Source organism: Patella vulgata, chromosome 7, assembly GCF_932274485.2.
Source record: "Patella vulgata chromosome 7, xgPatVulg1.2, whole genome shotgun sequence".
Classification (NCBI taxonomy): Eukaryota; Metazoa; Mollusca; class Gastropoda; family Patellidae; genus Patella; species Patella vulgata.
Window position 1 is genome coordinate 65,333,762 of NC_065885.2, and position 19,770 is coordinate 65,353,531.

Sequence of the window (19,770 nt, forward strand, 5' to 3'; positions counted from 1 at the left end):
TCCGATCCTTCTAAATCATAGCTCACTCTGTCTTTGAAATACAATTGAATAAAATATATAATAGACAATTATGACACATTGACAATTAAACTATAAAATATTGCTTCTAAGTTGAAATCTAAAACAATAGTTCGTATTGTAGAGCGTTTGGTCAATCACCAGTAATTTACTTAATCCCTCCATTATTAGACTTCAATGCTTCATGTAAATTATAGCCAGTGGCTGGTTTAATAAGGTTCTATTGTCCAGGGGCCAGTTGATATTTGGTTGTAAAGAGTTTGACTATGTGTTTTTATAAGGACTATATTATATCACTCATGCCAGTTTCTGTTTAATTCAACGCGTATCTTACAGGAGAAATAATTAGGTAAATTAAAATATATTTAAAATACATTAATGTTGTCAAAGATATGTTTACCAAAATGGGAAATGTAACATAGGTATTTAATATAATAAATATAGAACTCATGTGACTTATGCCGGCCATAATAGCAAACAGAAAAAAAAATAAAAAAAAAATAATTATAATGAAATTAGCAATGACAAACACATAAATTAGCAACCAATGAAATGAAATGGGGTTTAACGTCCTACTGTTCTGCTCCGAACTGAGCGAATGAAGACGGGCGTACGCCATCCAGTGTGCGATGAGAGAAATTTTGCCCGGGCAGCGACGCTATGGCATACTCTTATATAGAATTACAACTGCCAAGGGATCTTTAATGTGAACGCCAATGTATACACGGCACCTCGGTTTTTCGTCCCATACGAACGACTAGACAGCTGTCCTTGTCAGACCCTCCTTCCTGCACCACAAACAAGGGGAAACCATGCCGGATAATCGCGATAAACTTTCTCCGCCAATGCAGGGATCGAACACGTGACCTCCAGGCTAGCGAGTAAATGAAATAAACCCAATTTAATAATTTAAATAAACAACCAATTTCCTACGGAATAAACAGAAATCAAAACCCAGTTTCGTTCCCCGTTTCCTTTTTATCGTTTATTTTATTTTCCGCTGATTTTGATTTTTCTAGTTTCCTTTCTTCGTCAGTTTTAAATAAATCTTCCATTTCTTCTAAAGTTTTATTTTTTGTTTCCGGAACGAATATTAGAGTAAATATGAATCCTATGACACAGAATCCACCATATAACCAAAATGTTCCTGAAAAATAAAAATAAAATAAAGCATCGAAATCAAATGAAATGAAATGGGGTTTAACGTCCTACTGTTCTGCTCCGACTGGGCTAATGAAGACGAGCGTACGCCGTGTGCTATAAGGGAAATTTTGTCCGGACAGCGGCACTACGGCCTACTCTTATACCAAATTCCAACTGTCAAGAGATCTTTTACGTGCACGCCAATGTGTACACGGGACATTGGTTATTCGATCGTCTCAACCGAATGACTAGACCGCTGTCCTTGTCAGGCCCTCTGTTCTGCATCACTGACAAGGGGAAACCACGTCGGATGAACTTTCTCTGCCAATGCAGGGGTCAAACACCCAACCTCCAGGCTGTGAGCCAGCGTCTTACAACCTTAGCCAATAAAGAATGTAAGAAATAAACTTGGCTAATGAAGATGGGCATACGCCATGCAGTAAGCTATGCGGGAAAATTTTGCATCTAATATTAAATGTTATTTACGAGAACAAGGAGGTACATTTATAGCAAGGTTTGATATTGAAGGTAATGACCCATACACAAATAGATGTATCCCAGCGGGCACGCAACGTTGTTACAACACTGTGACAACGTCAATATTGGTCGTGACGTTGTACAACGTGTTTTCGACCAATATTCGACGTTGTATAAACCCATACATAAATAATCTATATTATCATACACAAGTACATGTATATACGAGAGAGAGAGAAATGGGGTTTAACGTACACTCGACACAAACTAGGTCATTTCGGAATTTACATATGGTTTAATTTTATTTCAATAATTCGCTTGCGCGTAGGAGTCTTAAGCAGTGGGAGGGAACCGGAGGCCCCTGAGAAAACCCACGAGGTTGGACAGGCGACCCTACTCTTTGTCAAGTACAACCGGGGAATCGAAACCGACCAGTTGACTTAATGGCAGACTTTATGATACATCGCGCACACGCTAACCATTCAGCCATCCAACCACCCACATGTATATACTCATAAACTGATTGAAACAAATACGAAATGAGCTCACTAAATAAAATGGACGCAATGATCAGCCTTGGGTCATGTGCTTAAGATTTTTTGCCGACCTCCACTTATGTCAAATAAATAAAATCGAATGGTTCCAATGTGGTTTATACTGTAATTGTAATATCGGTTCTCATATTACTACGTGCTGCAAATCGAGTAAACAGATTTCCCGGCTCTATCTTTAGATGGCTCTGATTAAATTACCATTTGTTACTTACCATATTTGGTAATAAGCTGCATCAATGAAAGGAATGTGAAGGACACCAACAGGTTAAAGGACCAATTAACAGCTGTGGCGACAGAAAACCCAGTACTTCTCGCCCATAGGGGATAAATCTCAGAATTAAAAGTCATTGGCATTGGTCCTAATCCTGAAATATTCAACAAACGAATAAAGGAGAGAGAGAGAGAGAGTTTTCGTGAATAAGGGCCAAGGTCACGAAATATAAACAAGGTTAGCTCTAACCATTACCGTAACCTTAACCAACAATCGTCGGCAACAATCACGTGCCCTGGCCCTGTTTACATCTTGTGACCATGACGAAATCTGCAGATGGCCTTAATATTTAGACCTGACCGTGTATCTCTATCTCTGCCATCTTGAAAGAGAGAGAGAGGGAGAGAGAGAGAGAGAGAGAGAGAGAGAGAGAAAAATGGGGTTTAACGTCCACTCGACACAAACTAGGTCATTTCGGGACTAACATATGTTTTTTAAAATTTTATTTCAATAATTCGCTGCGCATAGGGGTCTTTAGCAGTGGGAGGAGACCGGAGGACCCGGAGAAAACCCACGAGGTTGGCTGCCATCTTGAAAATGATAATTCTGTACCCTTTGACCCATGTGTGATTAAGATCATTGGGTCTCTTGTTGGAATATTTATTGGACGTTGAACCTTTTTGACCATTCAAGACATCAATATCCATCATCTATTTGTCAAGGCCAGCTCAATTAATTTCGTCAAGATCGCTGAAGTGTAAATAAGGTTAGGGCACGTGATTGTTGGCGAGATTGTAGGTTAGGGTTAGGCTAAGCATTAGGACTAGGTGCCAGGATTAGCGCTAGCCCTGTTTACATCACGTGACCTATGACTAAAAACTGAGCTAACCTTATCATTTAGCACTAACCACGTTGAAGTTTTTTGATCATTCAATATATCAATGTCAATCATCTATCTACACGTGTGAATCATTATATATTTATTTACCGTCAATCATGGAAGGCACGAGAACAATAAACATTTCACAATCACTTTTAAACAGACTATTTATAATATAATATCAACAAAGTTTTGATTTATTTCCTGAGACGGACGTTCATAAATCTGTTTTATAAGTTAAGCTAACATGGGCAAATCTAGCATGGGTTAAGCTAACGTGGGCAAATCAAACATGGGTAAATCTTACATGACCATCTAACATGGGTTCATCTAACATGGGTAAAGCTAACATGTTTAAATCTAATTTGGGTAAATTTAACATGGGTAAATCTAACATGGGTTGATATAACATGGGGGAGTCACGGTGGCTAAGTGGGTAAGACGCTGGCAAGATTGTTGGCGAGATTGTAGGTTAGGTTTAAGAATTGTATTGACAATTCAATACAGTAATTGAATGTCATTAGATAAGAGAACACGAGAAAAATAGAAATAGTCCGTACATTCCCTTGTTTATATTCATTCTATAGGGGAGAGCGGGGCTAGTTCGCACCATTTTTAAAGAAACCAACATATCTCGATAACTTTTGAAGCTACGTTACCGTAGACCAGTGATTCCCAACCAGTGTTTCGCGGCACACAGGTGTGCCCTGAGATCTTCCTATGTGTGCCGTTTAGTTTAAGCCATACTATGTGTCTATGACTAGTCTGTGGCTACAGTTGTATACCGTCTATGATTTGCCATGTTTTTTATTTTGCAAAAAAATCAAATATTATTCATATATATTAAGTCGGGTGTGTCGCTGTTTTTTCATGTGTTTCAAGGTGTGCCGTTGGCACAAATAGTTGAGAACCACTGCCGCAGACCATACTAGATTAAAGACAGTGGAGTTGGCTAATTTACGGCATACATTAAATAGTTTTATTGACAGGCGTATACAAGTAATTTCATCTCAAAGTCACCATGTCCGAATGGGCGAACATCAAGCCTCGGCTGTATGACAGTAAGTGATATGTACCTACGCCTATACAATTGCGATGCGGCACCGGTTTACTTATGCCCCCGTCAGACCGGGGTGGCGTCCTTACTGCGCCTCTGCGACCGTACAACGCGCGAAAATGTCCCCAAAAACTACAAACTTGAAAAAAAAGTCGTATTCTCATAGTTTTACAGTTTAGATCGCAGAACCTTGGCGCTTGCTTTGAACATGCTCAAAATAAACGCGGTGACTCGGCGATCATTGGCGACCATGGTGACTACAGCACGATAGCTGGCGTTTCCACTACGCTTATGGCGATCTTAACGCGCTCTAAAACTATTTTCCATCGCCGTAGCAGCAAAGTAAGGACGCTACCCCGGTCTGACGGGGGTATTATTAGGAAAACTTGCCGCTTTTAGAAAGAAGTTCTCAAAACTGCGTCGTTCGAAGCGTATGTAGACTTTTCAGTTCAAACTGGTCCGCGTCTAAAGGAAATATGATAAACTTGAAAGAAAAACAGCTTCAGACTTTGAAATCTTTGTATGGTAAAACATTCTTTAAATGCGTCGTCATGGGCAACGGCGTTGGTAATCCGGAACTTGAAAGTAGTCCCAATGGCGGACTTCGTCATACAGCCGGGGCTAGATGTAGGGTACTGGAATCTGCTGAGGTTTGGCCGAGTGGGCGCGAGATATGAATGGGGTCCGACTAACCCCGCTTTCCCCTATCTTATAAAAACATGGTAATGCACGGACTTTTTTTCTGTTTTTCTTTCGTGTTCTCTTATCCACTGGCAGTCAATTCTTTTTATAAATGGTTAGATATCCTCTCACAGTCTCACACAACAACTTTTAGTCTTCGAAGGAATTATTAGTGAGCAGAAATTCGCCCATGTATCTGTTATCAGTCGGCACTTCAGCCAGTTATATAGAGGTATGTCTCGTGTTTTCCTTTGGCGTTCGTCACTTCCGATTCGCGAATCCTGTATTACTCAGCTATCGTAGCAATGATCTCTGAGTTAAAATTATATTTAGAACGTGTTGAATTAGTTCTATCACATATGTGATAATGACTGGCACCAATATTGTCCTTTAAGTAATTACATAGATCATAATCATTGTTTGTTGGGGAACGACGACTCGACTGGGATTCTTTGCTAAACGTTACTCAGTAATAAGCTGTAACTGTGTATATTGGGAGAGGTCTTATGGAAAATATAGCATATTGGATTGGAAATCCACTGGACATACTTCGAGAGAGAGAGAGAGAGAGAGAGAGAGAGAGAGGGAGGGGTGGGGGAGGTAACATATGATTCCATCTTATTTCAATAATTTGTTTGCGCTTAGAGGTCTTAAGCATTGTGAGGGAGAGGGAGAGTTTAACGTCACCCGACACAAAGTAGGTTATTTCGGGACTAACATATTATATTTTTTTCAATATCTAGCTTGTGTGTAGGAGTCTTAAGCAGTGGGAGGAACCCGAAGAACCCGGAGAAAACCCATGAGGCTAGACAGACGACGCTACTCCTTGTCACGTTCAAGCGGGGAATCGAAACTACGTCATGCGCACGCGTTAAACCATTAGACCCCCCCCCCCTCTATTATTTTTTGGGAGACGATTGAACTATGCGACTCCAATCGTTAACGTCGCTCGGTACAAATATTTGTTGTATTTAATCGAATTGCCTCCTGTGTATTTTGAAGAAATCTCAGTATTTTACTGATCAATGCGTATTTATCTGGTTTGGGGGTGCGATTTGACAATGCACGTAAAACATCCCCTGGAAGTTGGAGTTTGCAGAAAGATTGTAGGTGCAACAAAATAGAAAAAGGTGAATATTGTGACCACGTTATTTCTGATCTTATAAAATTAAGACTAAGTCCAAGTAACTTCTATGTGATTTATTAAACATAGATAAATCAACAAATATTTACAAGAAAGAGAGAGATCCGATCCTTCTAAATCATAGCTCACTCTGTCTTTGAAATACAATTGAATAAAATATATAATAGACAATTATGACACATTGACAATTAAACTATAAAATATTGCTTCTAAGTTGAAATCTAAAACAATAGTTCGTATTGTAGAGCGTTTGGTCAATCACCAGTAATTTACTTAATCCCTCCATTATTAGACTTCAATGCTTCATGTAAATTATATCTGACGTAATAGCCTCTAGACGTTTTATAAGGACAATATGTCACCCATGCCAGTGTCTGTTTAATTCAACGCGTATCTTACAGGAGAAATAATTAGGTAAATTAAAATATATTTAAAATACATTAATGTTGTCAAAGATATGTTTACCAAAATGGGAAATGTAACATAGGTTTTTAATATAATAAGGGGGGGGGGGGAGGCGGATGGCTGAATGGTTAGCATGTGCGCGCTGTATCATAAGGCCTGTCATTGAGTCAACTGGCGTGGTTTCGAATCCCCGGTTGTACGTGACAAGGAGTAGGGTCGCCTGTCCAACCTCGTGGGTTTCTCCGGGTCCTCCGGTTTCCTCCCACTGCTAAAGACCCCTACGCGCAAGCGAATTATTGAACTAAAATTAAACCATATGTTAGTCCCGACATGACCTAGTTTGTGTCGAGTGGACGTTAAACCCCATTTCTCTCTCTCTCTCTCTCTCTCTCTCTCTCCGGTTTCCTCCCATTGCTAAAGACCCCTACGCGCAAGCGAATTATTGAAATAAAATTAAACCATATGTTAGTTCCGAAATGACCTAGTTTGTGTCGAGTGGGCTTTAAACCCCATTTCTCTCTCTCTCTCTCTCTTTAATATAATAAACATAGAACTAACGTGACTAATGGCGGCCATAAAAGCAAATAGAAAATAAAATTTATAAAATAATAATGAAATTAGCAACCAATGAAATGAAATGAAATGGGATTTAACGTCGTACTGTTCTGCTCCAACTAGGCTAATGAAGACGGGCGTACGCCATCCAGTGTGCTATGAGAGATATTTTGCCCGGGCAGCGGCGCTATGGGATCTTTAATGTGAACGCCAATGTATACACGGCACCTCGGTTTTTCGTCCCATACGAACGACTAGACAGCTGTCCTTGTCAGACCCTCCTTCCTGCACCACAAACAAGGGGAAACCATGCCGGATAATCGCGATAAACTTTCTCCGCCAATGCAGGGATCGAACACGTGACCTCCAGGCTAGCAAGTAAATGAAATAAACCCAATTTAAAAATTTAAATAAACAACCAATTTCCTACGGAATAAACAGAAATCAAAACCCAGTTTCGTTCCCCGTTTCCTTTTTATCGTTTATTTTATTTTCCGCTGATTTTGATTTTTCTAGTTTCCTTTCTTCGTCAGTTTTAAATAAATCTTCCATTTCTTCTAAAGTTTTATTTTTTGTTTCCGGAACGAATATTAGAGTAAATATGAATCCTGTGACACAGAATCCACCATATAACCAAAATGTTCCTGAAAAATAAAAATAAAATAAAGCATCGAAATCAAATAAAATGAAATGGGGTTTAACGTCCTACTGTTCTGCTCAGACTGGGATAATGAAGACAAGCATATCCCATACAGTTTGCTAAGAGGGAAATTTTGTCCGGACAGCGGCACTACGGCCTACTCATATATCGAATTCCAACTGTCAAGAGATCTTTTACGTGCACGCCAATGTGTACACGGGACATCGGTTATTCGATCGTCTCAACCGAATGACTAGACCGCTGTCCTTGTCAGGCCCTCAGTCCTGCATCACTGACAAGGGGGAACCACGTCGGATGAACTTTCTCTGCCAATGCAGGGGTCAAACACCCGACCTCCAGGCTAGTGAGCCAGCGTTTTACCCACTTGGCCAATAAAGAATCTAAGAAATAAACTTGGCTAATGAAGATAGACACACGCTATGCAGTAAGCTATGCGGGAAAATTTTGCATCTAATATTAAATGTTATTTACGAGAACAAGGGGGTACATTTATGGCTAGGTTTGATATTGGAGGTAATGACCCATACACAAATAGATGCATCCCAGCGGGCACGCAACGTTGTTACAACATTGTGACAACGTCAATATTGGTCGTGACGTTGTACAACGTGTTTTCGACCTATATTCGACGTTGTATAAACCCATACACAAATAATCTATCATACACAAGTACATGTATATACGAAAGAGAGAGAAATGGGGTTTAACGTCCACTCGACACAGACTAGGTCATTTCGGGATTAACGTATGGTTTAATTTTATTTCAATAATTCGCTTGCGCGTAGGAGTCTTAAGCAGTGGGAGGGAACCGGAAGCCCCGGAGAAAACCCACGAGGTTGGACAGGCGACCCTACTCCTTGTCACGTACAACCGGTGAATCGAAACCACACCAGTCGACTCAATGACAGACTTTATGATACATCGCGCACACGCTTACCATTCAGCCCCCCCCCCACATGTATATACTCATAAACTGATTGAAACAAATACGAAATGAACTCGCTAAATAAAATGGACGCAATGATCAGCCTTGGGTCATGTGCTTAAGATTTTTTTCCGACCTCCACTTATGTCAAATAAATAAAATCGAATGGTTCCAATGTGGTTTATACTGTTATTGCCACGCAATTGTAATATCGGTTCTCATATTACTACATGCTGCAAATCGAGTAAACAAATTTCCCAGCTCTATCTTTAGATGGCTCTGATTAAATTACCATTTGTTACTTACCATATTTGGTAATAAGCTGCATCAATGAAAGGAATGTGAAGGACACCAACAGGTTAAAGGACCAATTAACAGCTGTGGCGACAGAAAACCCAGTACTTCTCGCCCATAGGGGATAAATCTCAGAATTAAAAGTCATTGGCATTGGTCCTAATCCTGAAATATTCAACAAACCAATAAAGGAGAGAGAGAGAGAGAGAGAGAGAGAGAGTAACATATGATTCACCCTTTGTTCAATAATTTGTTTGCGCGTAGAGGTCTTAAGCAGGGCGAGGACCCCCACCCCCAACCCTTGTCACGTGAATTTAAATAGAAAGATATAAAACGTATCATAACGGACACAGTCTTTCTTACGACACAATATCGATATAAAGTAATTCTTACGACACAATATCGATCTAAAGTCATTCTTACGACACAATATCGATCTAAAGTCATTCTTACGACACAATAATTAACACCGCGTGATGTGACGTCACAGATTGATAGTTTACGTGTAACGAGGAACGACGTGCAATCAACCAATGAGGAAGTCTCTCCCGAATCGTGACCGTAAAACCCACCACATGTTGCGTTAATATGGATGCTAAACGAAAGCTCACGTGACAGTTAGCCTGTATGTCGACAAACTATAAAATAAATACCCAATCTGTTTCACAGAGATCTTTTAATATCTCTGTTACAGATGACTGTTTCGAAAAGTGACGTCACATCACGCGGCGTCAATCATTGGCTCAATAGCGCGTGCATTGTTTACATAAGACGTTACTGATTCGGGCTAAATGGTGAATTTTACTTATTTTAATCCCCATTTGCACTAAATAGGAAATGATTTTTACCTACAAACAATTCAAACGTCTTTTAATTATTTTTCTAATAAATGAAAAAAATGTTTTAGAATTTAATTTGACGGAAGAAAAAAGTTAATATTTGGGACTCATTAAGTGGCATCGATGTCATCCTTATCAGTGATTGTAGCGGCCTAGCGAAAATTTACTGCTGATCAGTGTGATAAATACCTGGTGCGAATGACGTCACAAACAATCCCATGCCAGCAACCAACATCCAACCATAATCATTGGGACAGAAATCATACGTAAAGATATATTTAGATCCCGATGTATCCGAATTATTACATCGTCCTAGCATAGAATCAACCGGAAGACAAGAACCGTCCATTGTTGAAGAGTAACAATAGCCACAGTCTAGGTTGGTTGTACAGTCGTTACACGATCTATAAAAATAAATAAAACACAATCTTTAAAGGTCAAAATATTAATATAAAAACATACACGTGTTTCCGGTTGTCTTTAAAGGTCAAAATATCAATATAAAAACATACACGTGTGTACGGTTGTGTTTTAAAAGAGTTTCTATCTTCTAGGCCCCATATATAGGTGTAGGCGTGGTTTGTAACATAGAGAGACAAAAATGGGGTTTAACGTCCACTCGACACAAACTAGGTCATGTCGGGACTAACATATGGTTCAATTTTATTCCAATAATTCGCTTGCGCGTAGGGGTCTTTAACAGTGGGAGGAAACCGGAGGACCTGGAGAAAACCCACGAGGTTAGACAGGGCGACCCTACTCCTTGTCACGTATAACCAGGGAATCGAAACCACTCCATCTGACTCAGTGACGAACCTTATGAATAAGCCATCGAACAGCCCCTTTGTAACATCGAGAGATTCATCATAGCATCGAAGTGGAAGAGGAACTTCAATTCACGGGTCTACTAGGTTTATAAACATTTGGATCAAAAAACTTTCGTTCCACTGCATCAGCTTTATGGTGGATTCTGTGTCATAGGATTCATATTTACTCAATATAAGAGTAGGCCATAGTGTCGCTGTCAGGACAAAATTTCCCTCATAGCACACTGTATGACGTATACCCGTCTTCATTAGCCCAGTATAGGAGCAGAACAGTAGGACGTTAAACCACATTTCCTTGGGTGTCTTGTGACAATAGCACATAATGTGCAGTATAAGTATGGACCTGACAGAAAACATAAAACATTCCTCCGGTGTTCCGATCCCAAGACGGGGAGATAACCCACTGAGCCACCGTAGCTCCCGAACGCCATGACGCTCCTTGGACCGTTGTACAGTCTACGAAGGGGAGATAATCCATACCTATAATCTGTGGTATTACAACTTGTATCTATATCTGTGTTATTCTCATATAGATGTATCGGTGGAGAATTTATAGCTGCTAGTTGAAAGCCGGTTGCCATGATACCTAATGATATAAATACACCTGAAAAATAGACAAATATATATACAATAAAATATCTTTAATTCCTTTCCCCGGTGGTTCCCCCTTGTCAGTGATGCAGGACGGAGAGCCTGACAAGGACAGCTGTCTAGTCATTCGGATGAGACGAAAAACCGAGGTCCCGTGTACACATTGGCGTGCACGTAAAAGATCCCTTGGTAGTTGGAATTCGATATAAGAGTAGGCCGTAGTGCCGCTGTCCGGGCAAAATTTCCCTCATAGCAAACTGTATGGCGTATGCCCGTCTTCATTAGCCCAGTTCGGAGCAAAACAGTAGGACGTTAAACCCCATTTCATTTCATTACATTTGCTTTCCTCGGAATCTCGAATTTTACAGAATTGTGTCATTTATGCTATAATTATAGAGAAATCCTCACTTCTGGCGTCATTTACGTGCAAATCATAAAATACCCAAAAACGGTGTTGTTCCGCTGGCGGAAACGCATACATGAAAAGTGGGACTGCTACTGGGGTCATTCTGGTTCCTACGTTTAAAATGGGTTTCCGAACAGCCTACCAAATAGGTGTATGGCTAGATGTTAAAATCATGCAGATAGATAACTTCTTACATAATGACAGGTGTCAATGCTGATTTTAATATCCTCCTGTCTGCTATCGACACCCATGTTGTCGTTTTCATTATATACTATTCAAAAAAAGTAGGGGATATTTGATTTTTAAGTGTTATTAAAGTCACCTAATGAAACTGACGAAGAAACAAATGACAAAATGAAATGAAGTTCACATTCATCGATTTATTCCAAATGATCGTTAGACTAAGTAAGGCACAGACTGACCATTATAAGGGTAAAATGATACCCGGGGTCAAACAGCAAAGTTACCACAGCATCACAACCAAGTCAGTAACGGGTAAATCCTCCTCTGTTTGCCAAACAAGCATTGATCCGACGTGGCATACTCCTAATGAGACGTCTAAGGTCATTTTGGTCCAGATTGTCCCATTCCTGTTGCAACGCAGCAGGAAGTTCTTGGACATTGGCAGGACGTTGTCATCCTGGAAGATGAATTGGCGGCCATGACGTCGTGCGAACGGCACAACATGGACTGCCAAGATGTTGTCCCGGTAGTACTGGCCTGTAACACGCCCTGCAACAACATGTAAAGCCGTTCTTCCAGCAACAGTGATGCCTCCCCACACCATAACAGAACCACCCCCAAATCGATCATGTCTGATGACGTTAACGTCTTGGAAGCGCTCGTTTCGACGACGCCACCATCTCCTACGTCTGTCCAAAAAATCAACAGTGAACCTTGACTCATCTGAAAACATCACATTGCTCCAGCGTCGATTATCCCAGTGTTGACGATCCCTACACCAACGACGTCTTGCCTGAATGTGATGATCTCTCAAACAAGGGATCACGCGAGGACGTCGGGCGCGAAGGTGACCCCTATGCAGTCGATTCCGAATCGTCTGGCCACTCACTTTCACACCAGTGTCTGTTTGAAGACGAGCGCTGATCTGATTTGCTGTGATGACACGATTTCTCAAGGCCAAGGTACGGATAAATCGATCCTGGGCTTAGGTTGTCGCCCTTGGTCGACCTGAGCGTGGTCTGTCCTGTACAGATTGTGTATCACGGTATCTGGACCATAGCCTGCTTATGACAGACTGAGAAACATTCATCGTCCGCGCCACAACCGCCTGTGTTGTGCCGATCTGTAGCATGCCAAGGGCACGTAACCTTTCATTTTGGGTAAGCCGACGCATATCAAAATTTGTTTTCTGGTCACTAAAACAATTAAACTGATGTTTCCACCCTGGAATCAATGCCACAATGACTGTAACATTCAAAGTCAGAGTCGTGCAAATCTTGGGTTGGACCCCCATGATGATCCCAAGCATCACCTGCATTCCATGCGGTAGCTATTGGTGCGTTTGGGCGTCACATGTAACTGGAAATGTTTCTTCTGTTAGGTTCTATAGTGACTTTTTTCGTAGTCATTTGCATATTTTAGTATTATGCTCCCAAAATCAAATATCCCCTACTTTTTTTGAATAGTATAATATAAACTAATGGCTGGCCTGTAAAGTAATCTCTACTGAACGTATGATGTTATATAGCCATCTGCAAAATCTCTTCGTTCATCCTTTGTCTAGAAAGCGGCTATAAGCAGTATTAAACTTAGATTATTCAGACTAGGCGAGGGCGTCTAGAAGTTAACTTGGGACCGGCAGGTCTCGAGTTAAAACCGGGCAACGGCAATGTAAGTTACCTGGGAGTTGGCACCCAAGGGTATCAAGCTAAGCTAGGACTATGGCTCCCTCAACACCAGTTAATTACGAAGTCTTAAGTTTTGTACATGATGTGTTTAAAGAACAATAAAAGTATCATATGAAGTTTAAACCAACCATAGGCAGTAACTATGACGACATACAAACCTATAAAACTAGCTAAGAGTAAGATTCTTCTGCCCACCCTATCAACAAGACCTAATCCTATAAATGTAGCTAGAAAGTTGATACTATATGGTATAGCCACCAACCATATAGACTGTTGAACTGAGAAACCGCCCATCTTTAATATAGAAGCACTGTAATATCTGGAATATAATATTTCGCATTGCTACAATATTTCATAAATTAATCATTAAACATACATTATACAAGTGCCTATTGCAGGTCTTTCTTTAACCTAATAGATGAAGAGATAGAATTAGTTCGTGATTTATAGCGATCCATGTAGTTCTACATTCTTCTAATAGAACGGGCTGGTCAAATAAAACACTATTTATGGATAACAATTACTATGGTTTATTTCACTGTGACGTTTCAACAAGATGGCTGATGATAGCTGAAAAATAACATTAGGGACGGGATGGGATGACCATACGGGCACTAAGACCGTCAGGTAGATATGGACCTCTGGACTAGATATGAATACTGCTCGAAATCACTTAAACATACATTATGCAAGAGAATTTTAGCGATTCGTGTAGTTATACATTCTTCTAATAGAACGGACTGACAATAGACGAAGAATAACATTAGGGACGGGATGACCATACGGGCACTAGGATTGTCAGGTAAATATGAACCTCTGGACTGGATACGAATATTGCCCTATAACACTTTAGAATAAAGGACCGACATGATACATAAAGGATGACCTGTCCATCATTGTATCGGAGTTTTTAAATTTACTGACAAAAACAAGATAATTCATTTATATTGGAAAGTGAAGTAGCTTTATTTCTAGTACGTACATGATTGTATTAATACCGCACGCTTGTTGAAAGACCTGAAGAAATGCACCAACAATCTGGGCTCGTCTAACATGTGGTGTTGTCCAGATTCTGAATATTACTAATCTGTTATCTACAAAATATACTTAATATTACTTATCTGTTATAATCTACAAAATATACAAAAGTTTATATTATATCAACTGCATCAAACACAAAACATATACAAACTATAAACAAACAAAACCGACCGAATCGTCGCTTATGTCTACAATCATTTCAAATACTTTCCTGTCATCCAATCATTTCAAACTGCGTTTAGAGATTCAACATCGCTCTGTAACCGCGAAGGGGATGGCGAGCATGTCGTATGTTAGCCTTTGCCTGTTTAACGGACAAAGGGGAAAATCACTGTGTTTAGGTACCAATGCATCACAACAGTCAAAATCAAATTTCATCCATACCATCTAAAGAAGCTTTCTTGGCATTAGCAACACTCTCTTTAATATCCTCTAATTCCTTATCCACGTCTTCTGTACCTCTGATCTGTACGAGACTAGCACGTGCTGTAGCTTCGAGCTCCTGGTCGATCAACCATCTAGGACTCTCTGGTAGATATAACATCCCCAAAAATTGGAAGATGGCCGGAACCCCACCTAATCCCAACATATACCTTAAAATATAACATAATATTGATAACTGTTAATTGGATGGGACGAAAAACCGAGGTCCCGTGTACACATTGGCGTGCACGTAAAAGATCCCATGGCAGTTGGAATTCGATATAATTAGTAGGCCGTAGCGCCGCTGCCCGGGCAAAATTTCCCTCATAGCACACTGTATGGCGTATGCCCGTCTTCATTAGCCCAGGTTAGGAGCAGAACAGTAGGACGTTAAACTCCATTCCATATTTCATAAGTACTATTCCCGAAGTCTATCAAGTTCACATTCTTATAAGTGAGATAATCCCGATCATATACATGCCAAATATACTATTGATAGTTGTTAGAAACTGATATTAACACAAGCTTGTAAAATGAAAAAATAACATTAAAGGACAATTTTACCGCGTTGAAATTGTGACGCATAGAAAAAGGAAAAGCAGTTATCGTTACTGACTGTAGTAGAGAGCGAGAACAGGCTTAGTGATAATTTCTATAGATCATTTTAGCAATATTATCCAGTGTAGATTAAATATCTAATGACTATACATATTTTAATATTGCGACTGAGCTGAAATACTTTTTTTACCATTCGCCAGCCCAAATATATGCTCCGATAAAATTAACAGATGCTGAGTAAAGTGTTTAGATATTGAGTATTGTGTATGGCTAGTGAGTAATGTAAATGGATAGTGAGTTATGTAAATGGTGAGTGATGTAAATGGATAGTGAGTAATGCGGATGGCTAGGGAGTGGTGTGAATTGAGTATTGTGAATGGATAGTGAGTAATGAGAATGGCTAGCGATTAATGTAAATCTATATTGAGTAAATGTAAATGTTGAGTGATTTAAATGGATAGTGAGTAATGTAAATGGCTAGTGAGTAATGTAAATGGATAATGATGTACATGGCTAGTGAGTAATGTGAATGGCTAGTGAGTAAAATGAATGAATAGTGAGTAATGTGAATAAATATAATGATAATATACATGGATAGTGAGTAATGTAAATGATGAGTGATGTAAATGTATAGTGAGTAATGCGAATGGCTAGTGAGTAATATGATTGGATAGTGAGTAATGTAAATGGCGGGTATTATTGTGAATGGCTAGTGAGTAATGTGAATGGCTAGTGAGTAATGTGAATGGATAGTGAGTATTGTGAATAGATGCTGACTACTGAGTAAAGCGTATAAATAATGATGTTAAATTTTCTGACCTCCATCCAGTGTCCTCCCAACTACTAAATCCCCCGGCTACTAAACTGGCTGCCAGAAGACCTATTGTAATAAACTGTTGATTTAAGGTAACTAATCTTCCTCTAATATCAGGTGGCGCTGCCTCGGCTACATACACAGGTACTGTCATAGATGCAAAACCTGTAATAAATAACTTTATAGATATATCATATCAATACTTTGAATGGAATATTCAGTTCTACTACATGTAATTCAGCAACGATTCTAGATACATGACATTTTCCGTTTAATCATGCCATATATGGCATTTTTCGGTTTGATCATGCCATATATGGTATTTTACGGTTTGATCATACCATATATGGCATTTTTCGGTTTGATCATGTCATATATGGTATTTTACGGTTTGATCATACCATATATGGCATTTTTCGGGTTGATCATGCCATATATGGTATTTTACGGTTTGATCATTAATATGTGACATTTTTCGATTTAATCATACCAGATATGACCTGTGTATGTTTGATGATACCATATATTATATTTTGTTGGTTATATAATACCGTAGGCTAATGGTAAAGCTAAGCCAGGTGTTCACACAGGCACTAGTTATAAACCCCTGAACGGGTTTAAATCTACTTGTTTGCTACATTATATCCGCCAAAATACCACACAATTAATTATAACAAAATTGCGCAAGTTTCGTATGCAGCTAAATTGAAGGGTTTTCTTTTTTGTTTCACAAATAATATTGTTTACAATGACGTGTGGGTGATTTTGTACGTGAAAGGTTAAATGGATACAGCTCACCAAATTTCATACGCCGTCACCTATGCCGTCACCCACGAAACAAGGGCCAAGGCTATTTTTAGTCTTTCTCTCCCTTTTCCTTTTACCCCCTTTTGCATGGTGATTTTTGTTGACTGTTTGGTGTAGAATCGACGAAAAAGGTTTGAAAATACATTTCTGCCAGGATTTGGTGAATATTCATAATTTTGAGGCGGATGGATACAAGAGTTTGGAGGTTGGTTAGGTTAAATGTAGGGCCTAAAATTGCATACATGTCTCTACTTCCAGCTTGTGTATCTCAAGTTTTTCATGAAGAACCACATACGTACTTTTGGGCAAGAGGTTGCCACATGTTGCTCCATCTTTGGTAGAAAGCGTTTTACCCAAGATAGAAATTAACATTAAAGTCAATGGGGAAATCTTTAGTGATCTGTGGCTAAATGACGTCACGCGAAAGACAAGGAAGGATAACTCTACTTACCAACACCAATACCAACTATAATTCTCCCTACCAACAGAATAACTTGTGAATCAGCCACACCCATTACAACAGCTCCAACAGCGAATACAAAACTACCAAGAATAATAACAACCTTTCTACCCAGACAATCTGACATAAATCCAGCTATTAAAGCTGATACAGCCGCTGATCCAACTGTAGCACTCACAATCAACTGGGTCCAAAACGTATCCAAGTCAAAATAAGGTCGTATTAACAACATTGAACCTGATATAATTCCAGTATCATATCCGAATAAAAATCCACCTAAAACTGCGAAAAACGTTAAGATATACACGTAGGCAGAATGTTCCTTCTTTGGGATTAAAAGAGTTTTTGATCCGTCCATTTCATCAACCATCTTAGATTTCGCTGTAGAAGCCATTTTGTAAAATGGCGATTTCTTACAATATGTTTAAAATTTAAAGCAACAGTCCCTTATATTATGTGAGTTTTTGTAGGGATTAATCAACAACATATGACGAGTTAAGCCTATGTTTCCCGTTTTTGTTAATGTCGATCGTTCCTCGAGCACAATCCATACTCAGGTTACCGTGGTTGACATCATCTCTCTTAACGTTAAGGTTGTCTTAAAAAAAAACATCATGGTTGTCCCATTTTAACGTTATGGTTGCCTGCTCTTAACGTTATGGTTGTCCGCTCTTAACGTTATGGTTATCCTCGCTGAACTTTATGGTTATCCTCTCTTAACGCCTTAGTTGTCCCCGATTAACGCTATGGTTGTCCTCTCTTAACGTTATGGTTGTCCGCTCTTAACGTTATGGTTTTCCTCGCTGAATTTTATGGTTGTCCTCTCTTAACGTTATGGTTATCCTCACTGAACTTTATGGTTGTCCTCTCTTAACGCCTTAGTTGTCCCCGATTAACGCTATGGTTGTCCTCTCTTAACGTTATGGTTATCCTCACTGAACTTTATGGTTGTCCTCTCTTAACGTTATGGTTATCATTGCTGAACTTTATGGTTGTCCTCTCTTAACGTTATGGTTATCATTGCTGAACTTTATGGTTGTCCTCTCTTAACATTGTAGTTGTCCCCGCTTAATGTTATGGTTGTCCTTTCTCAACGTCATGGTTGTCCACTCTTAGCGCTATAGTTGTACGCTCTTAACGTAATGGCTGTTCCGTCTTAACGCTATGGTTGTACGCTCTTAACGTAATGGCTGTTCCGTCTTAACGCTATGGTTGTACGCTCTTAACGTAATGGCTGTTCTTTCTCAACGTTATTGTTGTCTTCTCTTAACGCTATGGTTTTTCTCTATTAACGTTATGGCTGCCTTCTCTTAATACTATGGTTTTGGTAGTTCCTATCGTTATGGTTGTCCCCTCTTAACGTCTTGGTTGTCCCATCTTAAGGCTATGGTTGTCCGTTCTTTACGCTATGGTTGTCCGCTCTTAGCGTTATGGTTGTTCTCTCTTAACGTAATGGTTGTCCCCACTTAACGCTATGGTTGTTCTCTATTAATGTTATGGCTGTCTTCTGTTAATGATATGGTTGTCCGCTCTTAACGTTGTGGTTTTGCTCATGTAACGTTATGGTTGCAGTTCATTCACCCAGCGGCTATATTTGCATAAGAAAGTTTATGTATTATATGACTGTCTCATCCATCAGACTGATATGAATTATTGGGAAATATTCCAGGTGAATACATAATTACACGAACACCCGATAAAACGAACACCTGATATCACTATCACCGAACACCTGATATCACAAACCCCAAATAAAAATATAGTTGGACGTCATCAAAAACTTGAGTTTGTTTGTCCTGAAACGATTTGAATCTTGTTTGTGTCCCAGATGGTTTTACTGCTTCGTCAACATCGTCTGAAATACGATTTACATGGTAAGTTATATTTAAGTTAATTGTATAACAATATAGGATGAGCATATCGCTGTCTCAGTAACCACAATCTGTTTCACAGAGGATTACGAAAGTCTTCTAATATCTCTGTTAAAGATAATTTCCTTTAACACATGACGTCTCATCACACGGCGTCAAGCATTGGCTCAATGGCGCATGCATTGTTTACATAAGACGTTCTAGTTCGGGCAGAATGGCGACTTTTACTCATTTTAATACCCATTCGCACTAAATAA

General features: G+C 39.5%; 1 protein-coding gene across 2 annotated transcripts; it reads right to left on the reverse strand.

The window, feature by feature from the left end:
* Nucleotides 1–7,340: 7,340 nt before the first annotated feature.
* On the reverse strand, nt 7,341–18,465 carry LOC126828101 (proton myo-inositol cotransporter-like). 2 transcript variants are annotated; one of them, XM_056102179.1, is made up of 9 exons: nt 17,634–18,465; nt 16,381–16,540; nt 15,040–15,173; nt 14,522–14,633; nt 13,698–13,858; nt 11,152–11,275; nt 10,034–10,248; nt 9,018–9,170; nt 7,341–7,769 (listed from the first exon to the last, which is right to left on the reverse strand). In XM_056102179.1, the coding sequence occupies exons 1-9, from the start codon at nt 18,034–18,036 to the stop codon at nt 7,570–7,572; spliced, it is 1,662 nt and encodes a 553-aa protein (XP_055958154.1). In that variant the 5' UTR covers nt 18,037–18,465; the 3' UTR covers nt 7,341–7,569. The 2 variants fall into 2 exon arrangements, with proteins under 2 accessions (XP_055958154.1, XP_050413637.1); XM_050557680.2 differs by having other exon boundaries at nt 14,965–15,173.
* Between the last annotated feature and the right edge of the window lie 1,305 nt (nt 18,466–19,770).

Excerpts from the sequence above, each read along its gene's own strand:
- LOC126828101 (XM_050557680.2), bottom strand. The coding sequence starts at position 18,036 with ATGGCTTCTACAGCGAAATCTAAGATGGTTGATGAAATGGACGGATCA. Across the intron at positions 14,634-14,964 it reads CAAGAAAGCTTCTTTAGATG|ATAACAGATTAGTAATATTC; the intron begins GTATGGATGAAA and ends TATATTTTGTAG. Across the intron at positions 11,276-13,697 it reads ACTCTTAGCTAGTTTTATAG|GTGTATTTATATCATTAGGT; the intron begins GTTTGTATGTCG and ends TCTATTTTTCAG.